General features: G+C 38.0%; 1 protein-coding gene across 3 annotated transcripts in view; it reads right to left on the reverse strand.

Moving 5' to 3' along the window:
• DHX9 (DExH-box helicase 9) overlaps positions 1-17,897 on the reverse strand; it is a 54,547-nt gene that overhangs the window by 19,138 nt on the left and 17,512 nt on the right. Inside the window, exons 5-14 of one of the 3 annotated variants that reach the window (XM_022593307.3) lie at positions 15,641-15,753; positions 14,879-15,027; positions 12,432-12,478; positions 10,785-10,921; positions 10,410-10,499; positions 10,143-10,304; positions 9,927-10,004; positions 9,197-9,388; positions 1,044-1,185; positions 517-599 (exon numbers count right to left, since the gene is read on the reverse strand). In XM_022593307.3, coding sequence (XP_022449015.1) covers positions 517-599; positions 1,044-1,185; positions 9,197-9,388; positions 9,927-10,004; positions 10,143-10,304; positions 10,410-10,499; positions 10,785-10,921; positions 12,432-12,478; positions 14,879-15,027; positions 15,641-15,753 — 1,193 coding nt within the window. Of the gene's footprint in view, positions 1-516; positions 600-1,043; positions 1,186-9,196; positions 9,389-9,926; positions 10,005-10,142; positions 10,305-10,409; positions 10,500-10,784; positions 10,922-12,431; positions 12,479-13,323; positions 13,435-14,878; positions 15,028-15,640; positions 15,754-17,897 lie in introns of those variants that run through there. The other 2 variants (XM_089910260.1, XM_089910263.1) reach the window with 2 other exon arrangements.

Here is a 17,897-nt window from a genome sequence, read left to right on the forward strand (position 1 = left end):
CACACCATTAACTATATTAAATTTAAAAATGTGGAAATTCCCTGGCTGTACAGTGGTTTGGACTTGGCACTTTCACTGCCACGGGCCCGGGTTTGATCCCTGGTCAGGGAACTAAGATGCCACAAGCCAGGCGGCAGGGGGAAAACAATGTAAAGTTTATCACAGAAAAATTTTCAATTCAAAGAAAAACTGATTATTAAAATTCCATCAGCTATTCAGTGATAAATCATTAGTTCAGTTGCTGAATTATGCTAACTTAATGATCACTGCAATAATACTTACTTTACAATAAGAAGAGGTCTTTACTTTTAGAACTCTGTGCTTTTAACAAAGGGAAAAAAAGGGTTTAATGGCTTTGCTAAAAAAGGTGTCCAATATCTTAGTGACTGAAGTTCATAATTTTGATAGAAGTTGTAAGCTATGGGAAAATGGAAATAAAATAAAGACATTCTACTTCATTTCTCTTTATTCAGAATTTTAGCGCTGGTACCTTACCATCACTCTCAAGTTACTTACATTTATGTCTCTTTCATGTATTTCATCTACAATTACATGACTGATTCCTCGAATGCCTGCTTCTAATTTTCTCAGGAGTACACCTTGAAAAGAAAATCAGAGTAAACACTGGAGATGAGTTTCTATGTTTAAAGTAGGGAGGTAAGGAAAAGTGCAAAGAAACCAATTTCTAGACAATCAACTATGCTTCAACTACTATAACTCCAGCGTTTTAGGAAATAAATAATCATTGGTATATTTAAATTATTAAAGAAGTGATCATGCAGTCTGTAACACATTTGTCTAATGAAAACATATTTAACAGTTCCAGCAACGTAAGCTGATTTCATTTGCTCTGCACTACAACAGCCAGCAGGTACATAACACCCTCCATGAAGAAAGAAATTGCCAAAAGTTCTATTTAAACAAGAATTCTGAAACTGGGTTCTTGATTTATTATTTCCAGTCATTCTGTGCTATTATCAAGTTTTCTTCACAAACACAATGTAAACCCCAAGTGAAAGGCCAAAATAAAACAGATTACTGACCCACAGTACAAAACATTATACTGGCATGAGGGCGGGGAAGTATAGACTCAAATCGAACACTATAGCCACAACTTTTTCCAGGCTCTTCTCCTCTCTCATATGCAACTCGCTCTGCCACAGAAACTGCACTGATTCTCCTGGGCTGAGACAAGACAAAAAAAAAAGTGATTTAAAAGATACAAAATTAGTTACACTTATTAGGGTTATTAAATCACTGTCGTAAATCTGACCCACTGCCAGCTCAGTAATCAACAGAAACAATAATAGTAGTGATAACATTTAGGAAGCTCCAAAGTTTATTAAAAAAAACAAAAATACCACTTAATTCTATTGTAGACAGTTAAAAATGCTGTTTTTCATTTTGTATATAAAGTGATTCCAAGGTTTTATAGAAAATAAAATTTCTTCACCATTGGCCCTAACTCTTAAATGGTATCAAAGTGATTTTCCAGTAGGGAAGCAGACAGATCACACGTGGAGAGCTTGTTCTTATAACTTCCTACCACAGTGCAGGCACACTGCACTGTGTTTAAAGAACTATTTAACTGAGATGTACGGGTTATTAGGAAGGTGAACAACCTCCTTTGCCATATCTACGATTCATTCACTTATTAACTCATAAAGCAGTCACAGCTTATCCGTATTGATATCACGTGCCACAAAAGGTGCTAGAGATAAAAAAAAACACCTCAATGAAATCACTCCTCGTTTTCATGAGCTTATGTAGCTGGGAAAACTGAGTATATTACCTTTTCCAGCAATATACATGCTGTTAGCAATAAATATGCTGAACCCTAAGGACAATTATGGGTTAAAATTTTAAGTGCTGGACCTTAACTTTTATGAAAACTTCCAAAGTGTCCCCTGTCTTCTAAATACACAAAACAGCATTTACTTGGTGGATACCATGGCTATTATGATATCCTGAATGTATAGCTATGGAGGTACATGCAGATTTAGACTAAATGCTTCCAGGTTGCCTTGTATTTGACTTTGTCAAAAAGTTCCTGATGATAGACTGTATTTTAGTTCCTAGACTGAGAAAGTTTTTTCCGAGTTCCATATTTAGTTAAGTACCTACGTGATTATACCCCAGGCTATATGACATGACCATTTAGGAAATCAGAGGCTAATACAATCTTAAAAAACAAAAACCAACCAAACCAAAAAAACCCCCAAACCAAAAAACCAGTAGCTTCACTAGAGCTATCAACATCCTTTTTTTTTTTTTTTTTTTTGCGGTACGCGGGCCTCTCACTGTTGTGGCCTCTCCCGCTGTGGAACACAGGCTCCGGACGCGCAGGCTCAGCGGCCATGGCTCGTGGGCCCAGCCGCTCCGCGGCATGTGGGATCTTCCCGGACCGGGGCACGAACCCGTGTCCCCTGCATCGGCAGGTGGACTCTCAACCACTGCGCCACCAGGGAAGCCCTCAACATCCTTTGAATTAATATAAAACACGATATATTAATTTCTATATCCCCTAACACAAGAGTCCCTTATGGTATGTGGCTAGTAACACATACAGGTGAAGTGTACAATCACCTAGTTCATATTTATCCTGTTCAGCAAGGTAAAGGATTAAAAGATGCCATCTCGAACATACCGTACATTTTCCTGAGCTTATATTCTTTCTGGTTTATGTGCCTTGTTTTGCTGAACAATGCTAGCTTTTAATGACCATTGCCAACCAGTTCTCTGCACCTCACTAACTCTGAATAAAAGTGTTACATGAAGGACTGAGTTATGCATCTGTCCATAAAGAGAAGCATTCTGCTATATACTTATGTCAGGGAATGTGAAGATGATATTCCACTGAAGGTATAAAATACAAAGTTTTTGGGGCATTTTCAAGAAGTTCTTTGCATTCTACAAAGAATAGGTAAATGCTCAACACTATTATCGCTTTTCTCTCCTTTTGTCTTTCCTATAGTTTTCAACATTTCTACTAAATAGCTGGCTTCTAGAAAAAGTTCAACTCAATTAGGATATTGGACTCTTCTGAGGTATATTTCTATGCTACTGGATACTCAAGGATTGCTTTTACCAGCTTGAGGCTACTTTCAGGTCAATCACCTTTGTAGTTTCCAGCCTTTTAAAGTGAATATGGGTACAGTCCTCACCTCCCAAGACATCCACGACAGAGGCTGTTACAAATTAACATAAGAAGTGCTAAAACAACCATCTTCAGAAGCCCTACTGGCCAAATTTCCTTGAGTAAAAGTAGAAAACATCAATATCAAGATGACTATTCAAACAGCAAAGAAACAAATGACCCTACAATCTCCTTTCCATGTTTTGTATGCTTCTCTAACTTGTCGCCTTCCAATTTCAACAGCCCTAACTTCAAAATAAACATTTAAAATACATATTAAAAAGAGAAGTGCTTCTTTTATTCATAACTAATCCAACTGGAAATCAGTATGATTCTTCCTGAGGGGAGTATGGCAAAATGCATAAAACTTAAAATATGCATACCCTTTGACCCAACAATTCCAAGTCTAGGAATTTATTCCAATGAAATAATCCAATGAGAGTATAAAATGTATGTACAAGTATATTCATCCCAGCATACATAAATATCAAAATATTAGAAACAATCTTAAAGTATCTCCATCATTTAAGAATAAAATAAACGTTTATGCATAAAATGGAAAATTATGAAGTCATTAGAAAATTATTCTGTTGCTTTAATAGCAGGTGTGCTGTTACATAAAGGGGACAAGTTAGGATGGTGTACATACAGTATATGTACATGAAGTCTGAAAGGATAAAGGCCAAAAGTAAAAATGATTACTTCTGGATGGTGGGATTCTGCATGGGCTTTGGTTTCTTTTAAAATTTACTTTATTTTCTAATTTTTTTCCCAATGGGTATATAATACTTTTAGAGTCAGAAAAAAGCAACTAAAAATAAAATCTTATTCTCAGTATAATTCTTAGCTCATTATAAATATCCACAGGATAGGCATTTTGTGTGGGAGAACAATGCTTAATGTAAAAGACTATTAATGTTTAAACACTTCTCAGACTGCATGCTACCTGATAACCTATAAATAGGTTGCTCTATTTATCCCCTGAATAATTTCTCTCTTTTCCCTTGGATATTCAATAACTGTTTTACATACTGTCCTACAATGAATAAATACAAAGCAAGGTTCACCTTCTTTCTAAACCCGCAGAACTACCTTTCCACATATGGTTTAACTTATCCTCTCTTAAATATTCTATAGTATATAGAAATATTCTATATTCTATAAATAAATATAAAGATTCAAGACTACAGAGACCCCCCAGAACAATCATAATTAACATCTGTGTAACAATAGTAAAAACCATGACTGCATGTACTATTTTATTTGTGCTTCAGAATAACAGTGAGATTTTTTTTTCCATTCTAATAGATAAAAACACAAGTTCACAGGTAAAGGTATTTTGCCTAAATTCATATACATGACTTCAGATGTAATACAAATTTTCTTTACTCCCAACTAAAAGCCTTTTCCCAATTATTCTGCCTCTTGTTATAATTTTATGTTGTATTTGGATTAAATAATAGAATAACCCATTTAAGTGAGACTAGTAAAAAGTAGTGGTGATGAAAGCAAGGGATAATGTTAAGTCATTCCAACAGAATACTTCAAATTATCCTCCAGCATATGAGCTTTTTTTTACATTTTCACTGCGTATTTATCTGCTCTCATTTGCTCTGTACAATCTTATTACTCTTGCCTGGAGACCAGCCATAGCAGTAGTTAGTTCTAAGTGATTACCTCTTCTTCACAATTCTATGTTCACTTTAATTAATTAAAACAGCTAATATTACCGGTAAAACTTTCCATACCACAAGCAGCTAAAGACCTGTCTCAAAGTGTTCTTTTGCAGTATTCAAAATCTGCATCCTTTATACCCCTCTTGACATTTATCCAGAACTGTAATTTCTCTTCTTAGCAATCTGTAACTGAAAGAGTACTGCTTTCAGAACTTTGTACCTCTATTTCTCATCTGGGTATTTAAATACATGATAATAGAACTAGGCTGCAATAAAATACAAGATTTCTAAGACATCAGATATCACAAAACATACCAGACTCCACTTTCTCTATTTTCTAAGTTCTGAGTTTATTTTACATGACAGACAGCTGAAATGATGGTACCTTGGGGTACGTGCAGGACTGCCAAAATATCCACAGATGTTAATTTAACATACTTGATTTGCATCCTAGCAATTTTTTTTTTTCTTTTGCGGTGCGCGGGCCTCTCACTGTTATAGCCTCTCCCGTTGCGGAGCACAGGCTCCGGACGCGCAGGCTCAGCGGACATGGCTCACGGGCCCAGCCGCTCCACGGCATGTGGGATTCTCCCAGACCGGGGCACGAACCCATGTCTCCTGCATCGGCAGGCGGACTCTCAACCACTGTGCCACCAGGGAAGCCCAACATCCTAGCAATTTTAATTCACCTCTCTCAACATCTTTAAGGTCAGAAAATAACTATTTCCTATTTTCAATTGTTGCACACTCACACCCTAAGTTTTAAGTGGCTGGAGTATGAATAGCCTGAAGGCACAAAAAGGATACAGTGAGTTTGGTATAGAATTTACACTAAAGCTGGTGGTAAGGTTACGAGTTAAGGTTTGAGCTACTCATTCTATTTTATTCTAGTTCATAATATCTCTCAACTTGTGCTCTATGACTTGAAATAACACATTTAACCAAGCACATAAAAAACTTAGGTAATGACTTCATGTGGTTTCCTATACATGACTGCAAGTGGAGGAAAAAGGAAAAATGAGGGCTTCCCTGGTGGTGCAGTGGTTAAGAATCTGCCTGCCAATGCAGGGGACACGGGTTCGAGCTCTGGTCCAGGAAGATCCCACATGCTGTGGAGCAACTAAGGCTGTGCGCCACAACTACCGAGCCTGTACTCTAGAGCCCGCATGCCACAACGACTGACTCCGTGTGCCACAACTACTGAAGCCCGCGCACCTAGAGCCCACGCTCCGCAACAAGAAAAGACACCACAATAAGAAGCCCGCACACTGCAATGAAGAGTAGCCCCGCTCGCCGCAACTAGAGAAAACCCACACAGGCAGCAACGAAGACCCAATGCAGCCATAAATGAACGAATGAATGAATAAATAAATCAAAAGATGATACAACAGTGATATTACTACAAAAATTATTAATGCTGTCTCAGACTGCCTTAACAGAAGTACTATATAATACCACAATTATTAAGAACTGTATTCTACAATGACCAATCAGTATGTTCAGGCCTACCTTCTCAGGTAGGATGCTGATGCTTCCAATGTGCTTAACAACCTTAGACTCTATCTTCATGGCTGAACTATAGTTGTTTATAAAACAAAGGAGATATACTAGGACACTATACAAACTTTTGAAGACTTACTAGAGGTATGAGAAATCAGAGACTGATTTGGGGACAAGCACTAGGACAAAAACATGGAAGCCACAGAATGTCGATTTCATGTGACAGGTCAGTCATTTGTCCAAAATCAGAAGACACAGGCTACATCTCCACACAACTGGAAATTTTCAAGCAGAAGTAAGGTGACCATCTATTATAAACATTCCATCCTGAGTAGAAAGATGGAATAATTCTGTGAAGTATCTTTCAATTTCATAAATCTATCACTTTATGAAGCAATATAAATAAAGAACTAGTGGGTAAGTGAAAGCTGTTTTATACGCAAAAGAAGTACGTTTGTTACAGCCTACATATAGAAATCTGTTCATTTTACAGATGAAACCACCAGAAATGTCCAAATTATTTGGGAAGGGACACAAGTTAGTAAGCAAATTATACAAAGTTGAAGACCACAGTACAAAAACTATTTTTGTCTGGAACAAACAGAAGCCATTTTTGTCTGGAACAATTTGGATTTGATAAGTCAGACAGCAGGCGAAAAAAAATCACTTCTCACTTGGGCGGGAGTTAGTTTTTTTCATACTCATGACATGCAAACAACTTCTGAGTGAGACCATAGGTGTTCAGCTCATTTGGTGAATTCAGCATTTCTGTGTATATGGCTGAATTGTTTTGAATTTAAAAATGGAGAGTGGTAGTAAGGAAGGAGGGCAGAGCAGAGCTCAAAGTTCTTCTGTAAAATGGCGCCCTCCTGAACAATACACCTCCTGAAAAATCAGATAAGCATTAAGAGCAAGTATATTTTATTGATGTACTTGAGGTTGGAACTTCGGCTGTGAGGCAAAGAAATCATAACCAGTTTTGGGAGTGAGAAGGGCAATCAAAGAACATTTTGAGAAGAAGAAAGCTAAGGGTCCTATCCCAGAAAAATGGAGACCTATCATTTTTTTCAAGCTTATAATATCATCCATTTTAAATGCATTCCTTCAGTCATCTTTTAAAGGCCCCGCCAAACCCAACTCTCCTATAAAATATAGAGGCCAATTTTAAGACATACTTCATTTCAGACATGTTAAAAAAATATGGTTTGTACATGTCCACATAAATGCACGTGTAAAAACATCTTTTGCTATTTCAAGATTCATGACTCTCCCCTGAGTATCAATTAAGTTTCCCAGGTTAAGAATCCCTAAGTCAAGGTCTGAGCCAGCCTGAGAGGTAGTATCTGGCTACTTGCAATGCTCTCCTTTCAAGTGCCAGAAGTACAGGGTTAGAGCTGACAGGAACTGCTTTAACCGAAGAAGACTGCTCTTCCCTAAGCACTGCAACAAACTTGCAGGCACTGCTTACTGCTAGCAAGGTAACAACAGAATGTAGCAGTCAAAAGGGGGAATACTGAAGGCCAACTGTTTGGTTATGAATCCTAGTTTCAACAACTTCCTGTGTTAACCTTGGACAATTTTAAATCTCTTTGTGCCTTAAGTTACTAAAAGAGAAATATTAAATAATATAGTACTTACATCTTAGCATCATAAACTTTAAATGAGTTAAAAAAATATCAACTGTTTAAAACAGAAGCTGGATAGAACTACCATACGACCCAGCAATCCCACTACTGGGCATACACGCTGAGAAAACCATAATTCAAAAAGTCATGTACCACAATGTTCACTGCAGCTCTATTTACAATAGCCAGGACATGGAAGCAACCTAAGTGTCCATCAACAGATGAATGGATAAAGAAGATGTGGCACATATATACAATGGAATATTACTCAGCCATAAAAAGACACGAAATTGTTATTTGTAGTGAGGTGGATGGACCTAGAGTCTGTCATACAGAGTGAAATAAGTCAGAAAGAGAAAAACAAATACCGTATGCTAACACATATATATGGAATCTAAGAAAAAAAAAAAAGGTCATGAAGATCCTAGGGGTAAGACGGGAATAAAGACACAGACCTACTAGAGCATGGACTTGAGGATATGGGGAGGGGGGAAGGGTAAGCTGTGACAAAGTGAGAGAGTGGCATGGACATATATACACTACCAAACGTAAAACAGATAGCAAGTGGGAAGTAGCCGTATAGCACAGGGAGAGCAAGCAGCTCGGTGGTTTGTGACCGCCTGGAGGGGTGGGAGGGTGGGATAGGGAGGGTGGAAGGAAGGGAGATGCAAGAGGGAAGAGATATGGGAACATATGTATATGTATAACTGATTCACTTTGTTATAAAGCAGAAACTAACACACCATTGTAAAGCAATTATACTCCAATAAAGATGTTAAAACAAACAAATAAACAGAAGCTGGTGTATAGTAAGCATTCAGCTAAAGCCAACCATTTATCTGTTTTTCTATCTTTTCCTATCTTGTCTACTCTTGCTCTGACTGGTTTTTATTGAACATTAAGGTGATAAGATAAAGAGAACCAAGGTTTGGATGTAAACTTAAGGAGAAAGTACTCTGTTTTGTTCAATTCTAGGCCCAAAGACTCCCTCTAGCCCAGACAAAAAGAATCCTTCACATGGTTCAGTTTAGCTTATCCGTGAGTTATACTGGAGATTAACACAGACTTAAATTCCTTTCACGCCTTTCTTTTTCTTTTTTTAATTTAAAAGGGCCTAACACTCTACCACTTTCAGAATTTTATGTCACTACAAAGGGGAGTTGATCAAAGAATTAGGAATGGTCAGGCTTCTAGGTGTTTCCACCTCTCAAACCCTATCCACACCAGGCACACACCTCGTAAGCTGGCTTGCTACTTACCTGAGTTACTACAATATTACACTCTGCTGCTCGGTCATTCTGGATAAAGTCATCTAGAATAAACTGGGGAACTTGTGTGGTTTTACCACATCCAGTAGCGCCTCGGATAATAACAACTGGATTTTGACTAATTTCTTCCAGGATTTCACTTTCAAATTTCTTCACAGGCAGTAACTCTCTCTCCTGTAAGATCTGTATTAGAAAAGTTACACCTCAAATTTCTACCAATATACATATTAGAAACAACTATCTTAATTCTAAAAAAAATATGCCATCTCTATAAAAAATTATTCCTTTCCACTGGCTGCATATTCAAAATATACTTTTTCATAAAAGAATGTATATATTTATACCTCTAGTTAAACGGTCTCTTTCCATTAAATTTCTGAAGAATCTATCTTTTGGCCTTATCCACACCCTTATTTTCCTCCTTTTCTCCCTAGACATTACATATACATTCCCTTTCTTGTAACATTTTAAGTTGTTTCATTCAGAAAATACCAAAACACTACCAAAAAAAAAAAGTTATTATCCCACATCTTCCACTTTAAGAATCACAGGCCCTTAACTCACAACTACCCTCAGAGGTAACTAGGATTAGCAGTTAGGTTAGTATCTTTGATCTACCTTACTAGAAAGGGCAAAAACATATTATTCGCTGTCCTTCTGCCCATACCTAGAAAGTTCTGAGACTGCGAGCACCTTATGTCTAAATACTTCACAGACTTACTGCTTGCAAATCATGATCCTGTTCCAGCTGATACATTAATTCACTCTTGAGGTCCATGCTTATTTGTTCTGGAGTAGCCTGTAAAATGAGAAGGCAACAATCACACAAAAGCATAATTCAGCTTCAAAATGAATCATTTTTTATCTAGATATCCTAATGAAATATATTCAAAAGTAAAACACGAGAGTCTGATCTCAAAAATACTGTTGCACTCACGTAAGCCAGGGGCCCCTCATCAATGTTGCTACTAGTCCAAGGATTCCAGTTGGATTGTGGAGGTGACCAAGGAACCACGCCCACTTGGTTCTGCCGCTGAGATGGCTCAAAATGAGCCAATTTGCCAAGGTTGAGTACAACAGGCACAGAAGGATCATCAGGCTATTAAAAATAACAGAAAACAAAACAAAACCAAAAAACAATACTAGTTGTTTGTCTGACTAGAGAAGTACAATACAAAGGTAAACTAAATAGCTGTATGCTTACTAGGGGCACGATCTCAAGATTTAGCTCTTGAATGATGTTCTGCAGCTGATGCTCCAAATCTTGAGAAAGGTTAACTTTGTAAGGCTCCACCTGCAGAAGAGGGATGGCCATGAAAATCATGTAACATACACACAAACACTACTCAAATCTACTACAGTAGGGTTAAGAGTATGCAGTCAACATTAGGTCTACAATAGTCCTAAAGCCAACAAGTCAGTTCCCTCGTGAAAGAATTACTTAATGATGATTAGTAGGGCCATTTCCATTTCTTGAGGCGAGAGTCCCAGAACTATCCAACTTCTTTAGCCAAATATTAAACAGAAGCTAAATTGAATCTTACAATATCTCTTTGGGCTACTAAGTCTAAAGACTCACTGTCTCTCCTTCTTTCTTCTTTGTAAGTCCAGAGTAAGCTTCAATCACTCCAAGGTGGTAGAGTTGTCTGACAAGTGACAGCGCACAGGACTGTGCTGCCAATTTTTTATTTGATCCATGTTCGCGTGCAAAAATCCCTATAATTTAAGGTCAGGATTACCAACGACAGAAGGATAAATCGTCTAAGTAAAGAAAACATCTCAACATAAGCAACTAGGAGGTAAGGTACAAAATACAGAGTACGTTATGAGTTCTAAGTTCCTTTTCATTCTAACTGTTAACCAAAAGCCATACTTTAACAGCTTATCAACTAAATAGCCAACCATCTTGATTACAGGCACACACTAAGACACATACAAATCATTATCAAAGCAAATAACCTATTTCAACAAAGTTGTTATTATTAACATCATTTGGCATTAAAACGGCAAAAAAGAGAGTTTCACTTCTGAAAAGTAAAGGATCAAAAAGCAAATCAAAGGAAAGAAAATGGGCCCAAAGTGCCTAGACCAGGAGACACCAATCTTATTCTATAAAGGGTCAGAAAATAATTATTTTAGGCTTTGCAGGCCACATCATTTCTGTCACAATTACTCAGCTCTGTCTCTCAAGCGTGAAAGCATTCACTGACAATACTTAAACCAGGGTTTGACAAACCTATGGGCCCAGGAACTAAAAATGTTGTAAAATTTTTAAAGAGTCATAAATATAAGACAGAAATAATGTGTGATATATGTGACCCACTAAGCTTAAAATATTTATCCGGACTTTTACAGAAGTTTGCTCTTCCCTGACATAAACAAATGTCTGTAGCTGTGTTCCAATAAGTTTAAAATAAACTCCCATTCACACAGAGTAATTTATATTTAAGGTCTAGGATAAAAAAATTCAACATCATCTCCTCGTGATTCATTCAAAGGCTTGATTCTATTAGAAGTCTTTGATATATTAAATTTAAGTCATCAGAGTTAGTTGCAGAATTCTCAAGCTGGAAAGAATCTTCAGCCATTTCTCCCAATTTTTAGTGAAGTAAATTGAGTCCCAGCAATGTAGGTGTGATTTATTCAAAGTCACAATACTCGCTAGTAACAAAACCAGGTACACAGGGCTATTCCATACTTTCAAGCATGACACACTGCTTGCTTTAAACTTACTAAGAATAAAGGCAATATATCTTTGCCTTTCTACTTCCTTTATGAACAACCCCAACCTATTCCTTAAGTGCTTCCTCAGGGTAACCTTCTCACCTTTTCTTCTTGACTCTGTGACTCTTAAATGCTCACATTCACTTTTAGGCCTCCAATCCTGTCATCTGATTAACTCCTTTCTAAATGTCACCTAGCTAGCCTTACCCAAAGGAATTATATCTTTTACGTAGAAAGATAAAAAAACATTTAAAAATTCTTTGACAGTGGCAGATTCTTCAGTAGCCTACCACCTCTTACCCTTTGAAATGTAAACTAACACAATCTTTCTTTTCACATGCAAAAATGGGAAAGTGGGCCTTCTAATATTCTAAAATACCCTAAATGCTACCTTATATCATGGACTCCATCAAATTAATAAAGCTTACATATATGTGGCTCAAGACTTTAAAGCGAATACTACTCCACTATACAAGGCTCAGAGTATCAGGGAAGCACTTACTTCTGCCCAGCTGCTTGATATAAATGGTCATTTCTGCAATAAAGCTCCTGTAAGAATATATATAAACAAGGTTAGAAATTTCACTCTTAGAAATTATTAAATCCAGGACTCCCCAATCAGGCAGGCTTTCCAACTGCTTAGGCAAATCAAAGCAAAAAACCACTGTAAACACTTATGTCTGTTCAATCCTAGAACAAATGAAGTACATAAACTTCAAATAATGCACAACATGGCACGAGACAGCTGTAATCAAAGTTGATGAACCAACTGTTCACGAAAAGAAAATGTTAGGGTTTTTGGTTCTATATTTACTTACTTTTAACTCTTATTTCACAGGTTGCAGTCTGAATAGCTAGAATACATTCAGTGAAAAGGAATTTTCCACTCAGCTTGAGGCCGAGAAATAAAATAGGCCTACAACTCCTTAAATTATAGTTGTGATTGTTTTAAGATTCCTTTGCATGAGCCACCCACTAATGATTTCAATCTGCTAAGATAAGCTAAATATATGCAGGTATGCGCACATACACATGGGTGTACAACCACTGTGCACATGTCAGTGGTTCCTGAGGCAAGGGGTCTGATATCTGCCTGCAGTTGGAAGCAGCCCTTGATAACAAAAAATTTAGCTTACTTATATCACACTTTATTTAAATCAGGTCCTGGAGAACAAAATATTTTTGAAAATTATAGCTAAAATTGCTAGCAGATTCTAGGGAATAAATTTAGGTTTTAACAAGGGCAAAAATGCCCTTTGAAAACTATGCTTTCTGATCCCTTCCACTACTCATGTACATTCTAACCTTGAGTTTGTGCTGTGAATAAAAGGTTAGGTGAGACTTTAGAAAAAAAATAAATGTTAGATTCCTTCCTATACCTCATGTGAACTGACCTTCAGGCACAGCGGCTTCAGGGGTCAAAGGCCACTGGCTTTCAAGGGAACAACATCCACCCTTTCATTAATGACACCGATGCCAGTATGTTTCTCAGCCAGGCTTAAAGTCAGCACTCAATCTCATTCTCCTCCACCTAGGGGGAACAGCAACACCAGAAATCAGTTTACAATAGTTTCCCATGTGATTGCTTAGTTCAGCCTAAGCAGCAGCACATGTGTGTATGAACACAGACCTCTGGTGTTGCTGTCTGTTATGCCTTTAAATAAAGGACATATAAAGAGCAATGCTGTCCTAGCTCCCCCAACTTCTCTGCCTTCCTCATCATAGCCTGAATTCTTCAACTTTGTATCAGAAGCCAATAAGACACTTAAAAAAAAAGTTTATAATAAGCTTGAGGCATACTTAAATTATCTAACTGTTCTTAAAGTCACCAAGTGCTACTAAGCCCAATCAGTGCAGAAAAACAAAATATTTTTTAAAAAAATCATCAACAAATGAATCTTTCCTTTATGATCTTTGAATCTTTCCTTTATGATCTTTGAGGGTTTAAAAAAGTCAGATGTTAAATTTAAGTATTTGAGAATTCAGGATTGAACAAAACAGTGCGAAGCAGGGGGAACCATGCTCTGAACATCATTTTGACCAGTGTCAAAGTTTTTTGTTAGTTATAATTATTTTAGGGCTGCTAGATGCAACCAAAGAACCCTTTGATTTTCAAGGGGAAAACTTTTGATGTATTTTCAATAATTTATTTCATATAAGAACAGCAAATTAAATCATCCAGATTTCCATTGTAACATTCCCTCCCTTCCAATAAAATATAGTGCCCCCAGAAGAGTCTAATCCATATGAGCCTTCCTGGGAGTAATAATTACTACACCCTGGAATGCTCTCAGGAAGAACAGCAAGCAGGCTGAGAAACATACTGTCACTGTTAGAACAACCTCCTCCCTTATGTTCAGTTTTATAAATTTAACAGAATAAAAGTGTGCTAATTTAACTCACATACAAAGATTGAGGCTCTCCTTCAACTTTACAATAAGCCCTTAAAACTTCAATAATAGGACTGAAGAGCTGGCAACTTTCCAAGCTGATGGGAACTTTGGATCTAGATGCAATGCCATCTACCTCTGAACACTCTAAACTTAAGTGTCTAACTTGACGCGTTGAAGAAATAAACATTATAACTGCCTCTAATACCACAGTGAACAATAAACTCACTACCTCTGGCTGATTTTTAAGTCAATTATGGACAAACCACTACTTGTGGCTACGAGTTTTGCCTCTCAGATTCATACGAGAACCTAAAAGTCTAGCAACACAAACAGCAGATTTTTGCATAACTTCTTACACAGCTAAAATCACACTCCTAAGTGAAAACCATGGTAAACTGCACATTACAAATCAATAACAATTTTTCTTGGGCAAAGTAACATATCTTTTCTCAATTTGCTGCTAATCCACAAACTGAACCAGATAGCACGTACAAAAATAGAATGACTATACAAAACCCTAACTTACTAAAGAAGGCAAAGAGTGAAACAAGCAAACCTGTTGTGATCAGGACCCACTTGGGTGTACTTATATTCTCCTTGGATCTTTTCTTTTTGGAAATATTGGTTCAGACGAGCCTTAGCATTTTCCAAGGTCCAGTTTCCATGTAGCCCAGCATTTAAATCCACTTCTTCGGATTCAAGGGTCTGTTGAATCAATGATAATTAAATTTGGCTCCACTAAGTTTAGTTTAGTTATGTACACTTAACGCACATAAATTTATAACAATAACTTTTTTGTACCATGCTTTATAATGCAAAAGTTGTTTTTTTAAGTTTCTAATCCTAGTCAAAATTGAGCCAGAATTTAGTTTTTACTCCATGTGATGGCCCTATTGTATAAACAAGCTATTAGTTAATGTACTGTATTTAAACTGTTCCAAAGAAACCTTTGACAAAATTTTTTACGCTGGTTTTAACACTTTACATATATCAAGTGGAAAAGTAAGTGTTCTGTCTTACAAAAACGCCTTTACTATGAGTGCTCATGAAAGGACGTTTACTGAGGCACCTACATTTCCTACAAAGCAGATGAAGAGATCTTTTATTAACACCATGAAAAATTGTTTTATTTCACAGGCAATTCTAATGACCAGATTTAACAGGCAGCTTAGGCTTATGGTGTTTTGGGTGAACAATCAGTCTCAAATAACTACTTAAAACAATCACCAACTTATTAAGTTGCAAATATCTTAAACCTTGCCATGAACCAAGTCCTAAATCACATTCCAGGAGGTGTAACACAGGGTTACAGCCTTACCGCTTGTACTTCTTGCTCTTCTTTTCTTGAGTAATAATCCTTCAAATTGGCTCCTCGATCCCAGGTGGGCCCAGGAGCACCATAGCCAGAGGCCCCAATTCCAGAATTATTTTCTATTACGGGAAGAAAATGATTGTTCCCTTGATAAATCAAACTGTATGAAGATCCTAATTAAAAATACTCCTAATTTAGATTTTAGCACTCCATTATTAGAAATCCAACGTTTCAGTTATTTGGAAATGGGCCTGAAACCTCTATGACTTACCTGAAAAGTGTTACATGACTGAATACAGGTCTAAATTGCTAATTCCAAAGATGGTATACAGGGGGGTGCTACAAGTAATGATCATAAGTGACTGATAACCCAGCATACGTTATCAGTGTAGCTTTAAGTTGTTGCATATGTATTGGGTTGGCCAAAAGGTTCATTCAGATTTTTCCTGTAAGATGGCTCTAGGAGCACTTAAAGTTGTCTTTAACTTCATTTAAAACAATTTTGTTAGACTGTATGTGACAGCTGTTATATCAGCGAGCATTTAATAAAAGACATATCAAAATTGGTGAATTTTTGTGTAGCCATTTTTTTTTTTTTTTTTGCGGTACGCGGGCCTCTCACTGTTGTGGCCTCTCCCGTTGCGGAGCACAGGCTCCGCATGCGCAGGCTCAGCGGCCATGGCTCACGGGCCCAGCCGCTCCGCGGCATGTGGGATCTTCACGGCCCGGGGCACGAACCCGTGTCCCCTGCATCGGCAGGCGGACTCTCAACCACTGGGCCACCAGGGATGCCCTGTGTAGCCATTTTAATACTGAAGATGGAAGGAAAAAAAGCAACATTTTCGGCATATTATGCTTTATTATTTCAAGAAAGGTGAAAACACTACCGAAATGCAAAAAAAGATTTGTGCAGTGTATGGAAAAGGTGCGGTGACTGATCGAACGTGTCAGAAGCGGTTTGTGAAATTTCGTGCTGGAGATTTCTCCACGGTCAGGTAGACCAGTTGAAGTTGACAGAGATCAAATCGAGACATTAATTGAGAACATTCAATGTTATACCACATGGGAAATAGCTGACATGCTCAAAATATCCAAATCAACTGCTGAAAATCATTTGCACCAGCTTGGTTATGTTAATCACTTTGATGTTTGGGTTCCACGTAAATTAAGCAGAAAAAGCTTTTTGACCGTACTTCCCGCATGTGATTCTCTACTTAAACATAATGAAAATGCTCCGTTTTTATTTATTTTTTAATTATTACTTTAAAATTTATTTTATTTATTTATTTTTGGCTGCACTGGGTCTTCGTTGCTGCTTTCTCTAGTTGTGGTGAGCGGGGGCTACTCTTAGTTGCACTGTGTGGGCTCTAGGCACACGGGCTTCAGTAGTTGTGGCTCGCGGGCTCTAGAGTGCGGGCTCAGTAGTGGCGCACGGGCTTAGTTGCTCCATGGCATGTTGGATCTTCCCGGACCAGGGCTCAAACCCATGTCCCCGGCACTGGCACGCGGATTCTTAACCACTGTACCACCAGGGAAGTCCCAAACGTTCTGTTTTTTTTTCTTTTGCGGCATGCGGGCCTCTCACTGTGTGGCCTCTCCCGTTATGGAGCACAGGCTCCGGATGCGCAGGCTCCGCGGCACGTGGGGTCCTCCCGGACCGGGGCACGAACCCGCGTCCCCTGCATCGGCAGGCGGACTCCCAACCACTGCGCCACCAGGGAAGCCCCCAAACGTTCTGTTTTTAAAACAAATTGTGACAGGTGATGAAAAGTGGGTACTATACAATAATGTGGAACGGAAGAGATCATGGGGCAAGCGAAATGAACCACTACCAACCACAACAAAGGCCTGTCTTCATCCAAAGAAGGTGCTGCTGTGTATATGGTGGGACTGGAGGGGAGTCCTCTATTATGAGCTCCTTCCAGAAAACCAAACCATTAATTCCAACAAGTACTGCTCCCAATTAGACCAACTGAAAGCAGCACTCGACGAAACGCGTCTGGAATTAGTCAAGAGAAAACGCATAACCTTCCACCAGGATAATGCAAGACCACATGTTTCTTTGATGACCAGGCAAAAACTGCTAACAGCTTGGCTGGGAAGTTCCGATTCATCCACCGTATTCACTAGACATTGCACCTTCAGATTTCCATCTATTTAGCTCTTTATAAAATTCTCTTAATGGAAAAAATTTCAATTCCCTGCAAGACTGTAAAGGGCACCTAGAACAGTTTTTTGCTCAAAAAGCTAAAAACTTTTGGGA

Source organism: Delphinapterus leucas, chromosome 1 (assembly GCF_059928025.1).
Source record: "Delphinapterus leucas isolate spDelLeu-1000000601 "Yukka" chromosome 1, BTC_Dleu_Yukka2, whole genome shotgun sequence".
Taxonomy (NCBI): domain Eukaryota; kingdom Metazoa; phylum Chordata; class Mammalia; order Artiodactyla; family Monodontidae; genus Delphinapterus; species Delphinapterus leucas.